Below are 12,500 nucleotides of genomic sequence, written 5' to 3' on the forward strand. Positions count from 1 at the left end.
AAGAAGCCAATAATGTTGAAACGTGATGCCATCCCTAGGGCCAGGGGAATGGCGGTGTATGGTAGGACCGAGTACCCTGCTTCTCATAAGTCCTGCTATCAATGTGGATGTCATGAGATTCCGGTAATAAAAGTTTGTGGCAGGCATAACAACTTTTATTTGTGTTCGATCTACCGGAATCCAGACATAGATGATTCTATCTTCGATTGTCTTCTTACCATTATGGCTAAGATACAAGAAGATGATAGAAAGGCTTCTTTTGTCTTTGTTGGTGATTTTAATGCTCACCTTAGGGAGTGGTTAAGTTCTATCTCTCCTACCGATAGCCATGGCTTAAGAGCTTTAGACTTTGCCTCTGAATCAGGCTGTGAGCAAATTATAAATGAAGCTACTCACAGGTCTGGTAATTGCTTGGACCTCGTATACACTGACTCCCCTGGCGTTATAACTAGTAAGGTTGGTTCTCCAGTCGGGACATCTGATCATGCCTTGATTTCATTATTAGTGAAGACTGAGCAGCCTGTCCCTGATATATCATATTCTTCTAAAATTTATATGAAATCCCAAGCAGACTGGAATGGGATTTTACATGATCTTTTGTGCTTGAATTGGTCACAATTATATAATAGTGTAGATCCTGTTGTCCCTTTGAATGAGAATCTAGTCAACATAATTGATAGGCGTATCCCTTCTCGTGTGCTAAGTTACCGAGTGAAGGACAAACCGTGGTTCAATGATGATTGTAGACGTGCTTATTTGGAGAAACAGGAGGCCTATCATCTTTGGAAGGGTAACAGATCAGATTTGACCTGGAACAACTATACTCAGCTTCGAGCTTTTGCTCAGAGAGTTTATGCCTCAACTGAAAAGGAGTACACTTTAACCATAAAAGAAACACTTTCTGGTACAACTCAGGAACATAAATGGTGGTCTACCCTTAAATCTGCACTCTTTGGTGTAGATGCAACAGTTCCTCCTTTACTTAAACCAGATGGCTCAGTCACTCACTGTCCAAAGGAAAAGGCAACCCTTTTGGCTGATGTTTTTGACAGTAAACAGAGTAATGAAAAACTTGAACTTCCTCATTCCTGTTTTCCTGAGGCTAAACTAACTAGTTTAGCTTTTCGATCTCGTGAGATTAAAGCTCTGTTGGTGGACCTTGATGCTTATGGAGGTGTAGAGGTATTTTTCCTTTGTTTTTTATAAAGACAGCAGATTTCTTAGCTCCAAAGTTATCTGTTATTTTGCGCAAGTTAGCAAGAAGAGGAGCTTTTAGCACTAGTTGGAGAATTGGTAATGTTACTCCTCTATGTAAATGTGTTTGTGGTAGCGCAAGTCCCACTGATTACCGCCCAATTTCCATAACTCCCATATTATCTAAAGTTTTTGAACGTCTTCTGGCAAAACGTCTTAATAGGTTTGCTGAAGGTAATCATCTACTCCCTAGTTTGCAATTTGGTTTTCGTAAAGGCCGTGGAGCATGTGATGCCCTTCTTACAATCTCCAATGCTGTACAGAAATCCCTTGATTATGGTCGGGAAGTTCGTATGATTGGCCTTGATTTTAGTGCTGCCTTTGACCGTGTTAATCATGAGGCCCTTGTTTTCAAACTGAAACAGTTGGGAGTGGGTGGGTCGTTTCTTAGCATTATTATTGATTTTTTAAGTAATAGATCTCAAAGAGTTGTTGTTGATGGGCACCATAGAGATTATAGGAATGTGATATCCAGTGTTCCACAGGGTAGTGTTCTTGGCCCATTACTTTTCATACTATATACACATGACATGTGGTTTGGCCTAGAAAACAAGCTTGTTGCATATGCAGATGATGCTACTCTCTTTGCATCAATTCCATCCCCTGAATGTAGATCTAGGGTTGGTGAATCCCTTAATAGAGATTTAGCTAGAATTAGTGCATGGTGCAAATTATGGGGTATGAAGTTGAATCCTAACAAAACTCAAAGTATGATTGTAAGTAGGTCAAGGACGGTGGCTCCTCAACATCCGGATCTCAGTATTGATAATGTTTCTTTAAATATGTATGACTCTTTCAAAATTTTAGGTGTGATTCTCGACAGTAAATTTACTTTTGAGAAACACATAAGGTCTGTGTCTTCTTCAATTGCACAAAAAATAGGCTTATTGAGAAAGTCTTTCAAGATTTTCGGAGATCAATCTATTCTGATGAAGTGTTTTAATTCTTTCATTCTACCTTGTTTTGAGTATTGTTCTCCTGTCTGGTCTTCAGCTGCTGATTCTCATCTTAGTTTGTTGGACATAAACTTACGGTATATTAAATTTTTTATTCCTGATCTAGATATTAATCTCTGGCACCGTCGTTCAATTAGTTCATTATGCATGTTGCATAAGATTTTTCATAACTCTGACCATCCTTTTCATTCAGATCTCCCGGGACAATTCTATCCTGTTCGTAATACTAGGCAGGCAGTTAATTCTAATAGCCGGGCCTTCTCCATAACGAGGCTCAATACTACGCAGTACTCTAGAAGTTTTATTCCAGCTGTTACCAAGTTGTGGAATGATCTTCCTAATCGGGTGGTTGAATCAGTAGAACTTCAAAAGTTAAAAGTTGGAGCAAATGCTTTCTTGTTGACCAGGCGGACATGAGTCTTTTTATAGTTTATTTATGACTTATTTGTTTTTGATGTTATTAATAGTTTATATATGACACGTCTGTTTTGACGTTGTTACTTATTTTGAATGATTTATTGTTAATTTGTTCTCTTCATTTATTTATTTCCTTATTTCTTTTCCTCACTGGGCTATTTTTCCCTGTTGGAGCCCCTGGGCTTATAGCATCTTGCTTTTCCAACTAGGATTGTAGCTTGGATAGTAATAATAATAATAATAATAATAATAATAATAATATATATATATATATATATATATATATAATGTGTAAATATATATATATATATATATATATATATATATATATATATATATATATATATATATATATATATATATATATATATATATATATATGTATACATGCATACATGCATACATACATATATGTATATATATATATATATATATATATATATATATATATATATATATATATATATATATATTATCATTATTATTATTACTATCCAAGCTACAACCCTAGTTGGAAAAGCAAGATGCTATAAGCCCAGGGGCTCCAATAGGGAAAAATAGCCCAGTGAGGAAAGGAAATAAGGAAATAAATAAATGAAGAGAACAAATTAACAATAAATCATTCAAAATAAGTAACAACGTCAAAACAGACGTGTTATATATAAACTATTAACAACATCAAAAACAAATATGTCATAAATAAACTATAAAAAGACTCATGTCTGCCTGGTCAACAAAAAAGCATTTGCTCCAACTTTGAACTTTTGAAGTTCTACTGATTCAACCACCCGATTAGGAAGATCATTCCACAACTTGGTAACAGCTGGAATAAAACTTCTAGAGTACTGCGTAGTATTGAGCCTCGTGATGGAGAAGGCCTGGCTATTAGAATTAACTGCCTGCCTAGTATTACGAACAGGATAGAATTGTCCAGGGAGATCTGAATGTAAAGGATGGTCAGAGTTATGAAAAATCTTATGCAACATGCATAATGAACTAATGGAACGACGGTGTGTGTATATATATATATATATATATATATATATATATATATATATATATATATATATATATATATACATACATACATACATACATATATATATATATATATATATATATATATATATATATATATACATACATACAGACAAACTCAGAGTCATTCTAGACTTGTCGCCACTCAACAAATTCATCGAGAACAACAAGTTCAGGATGTCAACCCTTCAACACATCACGACCCTGTTACCGAAAGGGGCGTACACAGTCTCAATAAACCTAGCAGACGCTTACTGGCACTTCCAGTCAGCCGCCGCCTCTCCTCCTACCTAGGATTCAAATTACAGAAGACAAAGTATGTCTTCAGAGCCATGCCCTTCGGACTAAACATAGCCCCAAGGATCTTCACAAAACTTGCAGACGCAGTCGTACAACAACTACGCCTAGAAGGCGTTCAGGTAGCAGCGTACCTGGACGACTGGCTGGTGTGGGCAGCATCCAAGACTGCTTGTCTGCAAGCATCCAAGATCTAGGATTCAAGATCAGCTTCAAGAAGTCTCGCCTCTCTCCAGCTCAGGAGTTTCAATGGCTGGGAATCCATTGGAACTTGAAGTCACACCGCCTCCCCATTCCACCAAAGAAGAGGAGAGAGATCGCGGGTTCTGTCAAGAGATTACTGAAATCCGACAGGATAACAAGACACCAACAGAAAAGAGTACTGGGCTCTCTCCAGTTTGCAGCAGTAACAGACCCAGTGCTCAGAGCACAGCTGAAAGATGCGTCAGGAGTCTGGAGATGATACGCATCAAAAGCTCGAAGAGATCTACAGAGACCGGTACTGACCTTACTATGATTACTTCTCAAGCCGTGGTCGAAGGTCAAGAGCCTAACGAGGACCGTTCCCTTACAACCACCTCCCCCATCGGTGACCATCCACATGGATGCCTCGACGGAAGGATGGGGAAGTCACTCCCATCAAAGGAAAGCCCAAGAGACCTGGTCATCCCTGTTCAAGAATTTTCACATCAATATTCTGGAGGCCAAGGCAGTCCTCTTGACGCTGAAGAAACTATCCCCTCACAGATCAGCCCACATCAGGCTGGTCTTGGACAGCGAAGTGATAGTGAGATGTCTGAACCGACAAGGCTCGAGATCGCCCCACATCAACCATGTGATGTTAGCCATCTTTCGTTTAGCGAAAAAGAAGAGATGGCACTTATGGGCAGTTCACCTACAAGGGTTCCGTAATGTGACGGCGGACGATCTATCCAGGCTATAGCCGATAGAGTCAGAATGGTCCCTAGATGCAGACTCATTCTCCTTCATCTTGGAAAAAGTCCCAGAACTGCAGAGCGACCTCTTCGTAACGAGCAACAAGAAGAAACTACCTCGATACGTAGCCCCATACGAGGACCCTCTGGCAGAGGCGACGGACACCATGTCCCTCGATTGGAACAGATGGATCTGGATCAACCTGTTCCCTCCAATGAATCTCCTGCTGAAGGTCCTCAACAAGCTGAGATCCTTCAAGGGAACTGCAGCACTAGTGGCCCCCAAGTGGCCCAAAAGAAATTGGTTGCCTCTGGTGATGGAACTGAAGCTGAGGCTGGTCCCTCTACCGAACCCAGCTCTATCCCAATTGGATCAGAAGTCGACTGTCTTCGCTTCATCACAGAGAACCCAAAACCTTCATCTCATGATTTTCTCACCTTAGCAGTCAAGAAAAAGTTTGGGATCTCGAAAGGCAGTATAGACTTCCTAGAGAATACAAGTCAAAGATTCCAGAAGACAATACGAATCGTCTTGGAAGAAGTGGGTTGCTTTTGTTAAAGCAAAAGAGCCAAAAGAAATCTCAATAGACTTTTGCCTGTCCTTCTTCATCCACCTTCACGAACTAGGCTTGGCTGCCACCACGATAACTACGTGTAAGTCAGCTTTGACTAGACCTCTTCTATACGTCTTCCAGGTGGACCTGGCTAACGAAATCTTCAACAAGATTGCGCTAGACTTAAACCAGCAGCCCCTCCAAAGCCCATTGCATGGTCTCTGGACAAAGTCTTACACTATGCTTCAACCTTGAACAATGAAGGTTGCTCTCTAAAGGATCTAACACAAAAAGTGATATTCCTGTTCGCTATATCCTCACGGGCTAGCGTTAGTGAAATAGTAGCCCTATCAAGAGACAAGGACCATATTCAGTTCACAGAAGTGGGAGAGCTGAATCTCTTTCCTGATCCTACTTTTCTCGCCAAAAACGAGCTGCCCACCAAAAGGTTGGGTCCCTGGAGAATCTGCCCTCTGAAGGAAGATGTCTCTCTATGTCCAGTAGAGTGTCTAAAGATCTATCTTCGAAGAACTTCAGACTTCAGGGGAGGACAGCTCTTCAAAGGCAAAACCTCAGGATCAAACTTATCCCTGAAACAACTGAGGGCGAAGCTCACCTACTTCATTCGCAGAGCGGATCCTGATAGTACACCTGTAGGTCATGATCCAAGAGAGATTGCTTCCTCACTGAAATTTTTCCTGTATATGGACTTTGAGCGACTCCGCTCATACACTGGTTGGAAATCCTCCAGAGTCTTCTATAAACATTATGCGAAGCAAGTGCACGCGTTTAAACATTTTGTGGTGGCGGCAGGTAGTGTTGTGAAACCTGTCGTCTAGTGCTGCGATGAACAGTGAACTGTTTGGGACTGTCAGTTTGGGTGCAATACCCTTTTTATTAAGTGTTACCCTGATGACACTAGGACTGTTCTTTTTTGGGTGGAAAATTATACCAATGACATCAGTGCAATGCGTACACTTTTATACAGTGTTGATAATTATCCAACATTTACAGTGGAATTATCTTAATTTTTTCAACTGATTTTGAGTGGCTAACGACTTTTCTTCCCTTACAGGTAAAAAATATATGTATCTTTTATATGTTGGAGGTATAATTCTATTGCTAATTTTTAATACACCATTGTTGCATTTATGTTGTCTATTCAATAAATGTCAAATGTGTATTTGCGTCTTATTCGCCCCAAAGGTAGTTAAATAAAATCATCTGGAGTTTTTTACTTATTTTCCTAAGTAAAGTTTATGTTTGATAGTACTTATATATATGAACAAAATAACTAAATGATATTTACATTTGTTCCTATATTGATACAAACCTTGTTGCTTCTACTGTCGAGGACGACATTTCCCTGCAGGGGACAGGAAGCCCTAACATTGTTCCATGCTTAGTGGTTTTGATGTATAACGGTATCGTCATATATTTCTGTGGTCTTGATAACCATATAGAAGCTGACCCAAGGTTGAGGCACTTATACAAACCCACAGATACAGTGCTTTCAAGTAATTCTCTGGTAAATTTCCATCAGGACGACATGGCTTGAGCCCAAAAAACTGATTTTGAAGCAAAGCGAAAAATCTATTTTTGGGTGAGATGGCCATGTCGTCCTGATTGACCCACCCTCCTTTTCTAAGAAAAGGATTATATAACAATCCCCACCCAAAACTACTCTATCTGTAGCACCATGCTTAATTGCTACAAGGAATGGGTAGCCATATTGGATCCAGTATTAGTACGGGAAGGGGATCCACTGGGTAACCTTGATAACGGCTCCCCTTCAATTTCGCCACTCTTCCCCCTCAGAGCGAAAACTCTATTCGTGGTGAAGATTGCCACGTGTTGTATCAAGAAATACGTCCCCTGATATTATGCGATATCCTTAAGAAAAATTTTAAGGATACTCGCGCCAGGAGTTAGAATTCTGGAGACCTATGGTCAATTCTCTGGGAGTATCACTGTAGCCAAATATCCCTTAGAAAGCTGCCAATAGGAAGCTTCCATCAGGAAGACATGGCCATTTCACCCAAAAATAGATTTTTCGCTTTGCTTCAAAATCCGTTTATTTTGACCATGGCCTAGTATTAATGAGATTTTTTTATCACAAAGAAGGTTTACAATATATGGTACATCAACATGAAATACATAACTTGAAAATATTTCCTTATATCATTGGAGATATGAGACTTTCAATGCACCATATAAGTTTATAAGTTGCTAAGAAACTTTAAAAACATTAACCTGCTGACTATGGACTCTTGACATGAAGGTATAGTATTAAAGATAGCGCTACCAACATTTATTCCAGAGAGATAAAAACATATATTACTTTTCCATAAATGGTGACTAAAACAAAGAACATTCATAACAAAATAAAACAACTATACACCTGAGCAGTGCTGAACCCAAAATGTTACATCTCACTGTCAGGAGAATTACTACTCTATGGTTACAGCTGGCTCAGTTTTGAAAGTCCCATGGCCTTTGAGTCATACAAAAAAAATCCTATGGAATAAAGAAACAGCTAGTATAACAAATAATCCATGACATAAAATGACATTGAGAGTAGAATTAGTCTAGCACAGAGGTTCCCAAACTGGGGTACTCTTACCTCTAAAAATAAAAGAAAGGATTTGAGATGTGATTAACTTACTCATGTTCAAGATTTTTTTTCAATTGCATTTCTATGATTTATTTACCTTATTTCAGGGTCATTCAATTTTGCAATATTCAGTAACATTATCTATTGCCTTGCTATAATTCCCTCAATATGCCTTCAAAGTTCTGAGTGAATACCTAAATGTGCCTTTCAGGAAATAGTTTCCAAAATTCTAACAACATGTAAATATAGCATTGTGTCTCCATTTCAATGTCAATAGCTAACCAGTTAGCCAGTTCATTTATGAACAAAATACCTTCTTTTATCTAAAATCTATCTTTTCCCTAAACCTTGTAGCTACACAGAAATATAGATAAAACTTACTAAGGGTACACAACTGTTAAGAAAGAGCTTCAAATTTGGGAAAAATTGATCTGGCCTAACCGAATTTAGGTTGCTCAGACCTACATAGTCCCCCAGTAGTTTCCCAGCATATGCATTCCAGCAAGGTTAAAGCATCTTAAATGATAAGAAAATTTCGTAAAAATTAACACAAATTAGAATGGAATCAGCAGATAATAACCAAAGATAATTCATGAAGATATCTGAACTACCTTCATAGTTACATACAATGGAGAGAGCATTGGCTGTTGTTCATATATAGTTAAGTCTCAGCTAGAATGTTTGGCTTCCATACAACAATTCTAGATCCAAATCCTTCCCAAGTGGAAGATGATCATATATGCTATAAACTCCTTCACCATATTCCTTTCCTGGAAAATGTAACTTGCGCATCCCTTATTGAAATTTAAGAAACCTTTTCCAGGAAATATGATTGAACTGACATGCACTTTTTTAATATGTGTAAAATTAATTAATGTTTTCCCTAAAACCCACAGCATTTCCACTGAGTACCATTTAATTGGTAACTCTGTCCATATAAAAATCAAACAATAGTTACAATGCAGCAGAAAAATACTTACATTTTTGCAGTTAGCTGACTATTGCTTTCAAGCAATTTTATCATATCTGAAATTGATTCCTTAAGGTCTTCTGGAACATTTTCTCCCCATTTCTTTTCATAAAGGATGTCCAGGCCTTCATACGTATCCGGTAAGGTGATTTCTTCCAAATACTCTGAAGTTACAGAATTAAACAGTATTAATACATAATTACTTTAAATATAAACATTAACCAGTAGTAGACAGTTTTCTTAGAGATAAATTAAATTTCCTTATGGTAACTATTTTCTTTAGGCTCTCCCTATATTAATAATCAAATAAAAAATGAAAATAAGATTACTAACACTTAGTTTTACATATTTTGGTAACCACAAACTGCACAGCTTTCTATAAAAAAAAGTAAACACTCTTCTGAATAAAATTACTGCAATCATTAATTCCTCAAGGCATGAGCATAACAAGTCTTTGGATGATTCTGGATGGTTCCAAGCCACAAACACTACAGGGCAGAACATGTTTGTAGCAACCATAACCACCTTCATTTGTGTTTGATCTATCGGAATCCACACTTGGATGATTCTATCTTTGATTGTCTTCTTACCACTATGGCTAAGAAATTAGATGATAGATAGGCTTCTTTTGTACTTATGTAAATACTCACCAAAAAGAGTGGTTAAATACTGTTTCTCCTACTGTTTGCTATGACTTACGAACTTTGGACTTAACTTATGAATCAGGTTCTAAGCACATCATAACTGAGGTTACACACATGAATGGTAATTGCTTTGACCAGGTATACACAGGATCCCCTGGTGTTATAATAAGCAAGGTTGTTCCTCCAATTGGGACATATGATCAAGCTTTGGTTTCATTAATAATCAAGACTGAAAACACTGTCCCTGATGTGTCACACTTAAAAGATATGTATAAAATATCAGGCAGATTGGAATAGCATCTTGAGTGATCTTTGGCTTTTGAATTGGTCACGATTGCATTAAGGAGTTGAGACTTCTTTTTTCTGAAACAATAATCTGGTAAATATAATTGACAGGCGTACTCCTCCTTGTGTGTTAAAATACTGAATCAAGAGCAAACTCTGGTTCAATGATGATTGTAATTTGGTGACATAGGAGACTTAGCATCTTTGGAAAATTAATCAATCAGATTTGAATTAGAATAACTACAATCAGCTAAGCACTTTCTCAGAGAGTGCATAAGTTTACACTGAATAGGAATGCAATTTGACTATAAAACAAAAGCCCTTTCTGATATAATGGTGGGCTACCCTTAAGACTGCACTCTTTAGTGTAGTCTTAACAATCCCTCCTTTGCTTGAACCAGATGGTCTGTCACACTGTCCAAAAGTAATCCAACCCTTTGGATTATGTATTAATTCTCATTCCTGTTTTCCAGAATCTAAACTAACTAGTTTAGCTTTCTAGTACTTTGAAAATGAAACTTTTTTTACTAGTCCATGATGCTTATGGAGAAGCAGTCCCCATTAGTATTTCTAATTTGTTATTTTACAACAGCTGATTTATTAGTAGCTAAATAGTCTGTCTTTTTTTGCAAGCTATTTTTGGTACTTATTAGAGAATTGGTAATGTTACCCAATTTGATAACTGTGTTTGTGGTAGCCATACCCCTGCTGATTATCTCCAAATTTTCATAACTCAGTATTATCTAAACATTTTGAAAGCCTTTTGAAAAAATGTCTAAATATGTATGCGGAAAGTAATCATTGATTTCTTAGTTTGCAGTTTGGCTTTCTAAAAGGCTTTGGTGCATGTGATGAGCTTACAATTTCCACTGTTGTACAGAAATCCTATGATTGTAGTCAGGAAGTTTGTATGATTGACTTTTACTTAGGCACTACCATTGACTGTATTCATCGTTAGGACCTTGTTTACAAACTTAAGCAATGATAGTATGTGGGGCTTTTCTCAACTTCATTGTTGTCTTATCAATTAATAGATAGCAAATAGTCACTGATAGGCACCGCAGACTATAAAAATAATAGCATTTGATGCTCCTCAGGGAAATGCTCTCTGCTCATTATCTTTACAGCACAGTATATATCGTTTGGCCTTGAAAATAAGGTTGTTGCATATCCAGATCACACTATGCTGCATATGCATATACTGCTACTCTCTTTGCATCAATTCCATCCCCTAAATGTAGGCCTGTGGCTGCTGAATCCTTAATAGAGATCTAGCTAAAATTAGTGCATGGTGCAAAATACAGGGGCACAAAGTTGAATCCGAACAAAACTCAAAAGTATACTGTAATAGTATGGCAAGGAAAATGGTTCCTTAATTGCAAATTTACTTTTGAAAAACACATTTGGTCTGCTTCTTCTTTAATTGACATGGTTTAGTAATGTATTTTTATTAATTTACTCTATTAAATTTTGCCTCCCATTTGCCTGTTATCCTAATTCTGTCTTCTTTTGCAGGAAATGTTCAGCTGAAGGTGGACTATGGACCTTTTGTTATTGGTAGAACACACCAGAAAGTTTCACATGCTTGTATCAGTAGGAAGAAAAAAAACGAAAACATATTGATGCAAATTGTATAGATCTTTAAGGTTCCCTTTTAAATAGTACAGTAGCCATGTGATTGCAGTATGGAGCAATTCTGCTAGGTGTTGCCACATGTAGAGAGGAATACAAAAGTGACCAGTAGAGATTTTTATTAGTTGAGTACAGAGTTCTATTATTGGCGTATAGAGTTTTATTAGTGGACTGTATTGATTACTTTTTTGTAATTGAGTTGTTTTGAGTGACATATTTAACCATGTAATAAGGATTTATAGACAAAACAAAGAGACTGGTGCATCAATTACCACATACTTCTATTATGTTCCTTCCTTTAATAAGGGCATGTGTTTATTGAAGCAAAAGAAAATGTTAAAAACTGTTAAATTCTTAGAAATTTTATAGGTAATATGAACATCAAGCAATCATTAAAATTGTTTTCTATTCGTGACTGATTTATATTGCCAGGTTTGCCAGAGCAATAAGCATTCCTAAATCATGTGAAAAACAATATTGTCTAGTTCTAATGAATGTGTTTTGTTTCACAGTGTCAGTGTTCATGCATAATTACGTATGAAATGTAATGTTAAGTTCAGTGGACTGGTAACATTAAATAGATTTACTGATTTAGGAAAATATTAGCTTGCACTGTATATATATACAGATGAACCTCTACACACGAACGTATCTACATCCGAATTTTCAGACACCCGAAGTAAAATTCAAGCAATTTTTCAACTCTACACCCGAATTTTTTTTCGACACCCGAAGTAAACAATACCCATACACGTAGATGGTACTCATAGCGCCATATGTATTTTTTTATATCCGCCGATAGAAGGCAGCATTTCTACCTCAGAAGGACCCTCAATTAGCGTGGCTTGGGACATTCCTCTGTTCTCATCGGCTTCAAGTGGTTGTGCCCTGCGCGTTCTGCTAT

The 12,500-nt window shown here is 37.3% G+C and overlaps 1 protein-coding gene across 4 annotated transcripts in view; it reads right to left on the minus strand.

Annotated features, from left to right (window-relative positions):
* The window catches only part of LOC137620754 (uncharacterized), a 389,997-nt gene that overhangs the window by 290,166 nt on the left and 87,331 nt on the right, over positions 1-12,500 (minus strand). For all 4 annotated transcript variants that reach the window (XM_068351149.1, XM_068351147.1, XM_068351145.1 and 1 more), the window contains one exon: positions 9,046-9,199. In XM_068351149.1, the coding sequence (XP_068207250.1) occupies positions 9,046-9,199 (154 nt within the window). The remainder of the gene's footprint in view (positions 1-9,045; positions 9,200-12,500) is intronic.

This window comes from Palaemon carinicauda, chromosome 27 (assembly GCF_036898095.1).
Source record: "Palaemon carinicauda isolate YSFRI2023 chromosome 27, ASM3689809v2, whole genome shotgun sequence".
Lineage (NCBI taxonomy): Eukaryota > Metazoa > Arthropoda > Malacostraca > Decapoda > Palaemonidae > Palaemon > Palaemon carinicauda.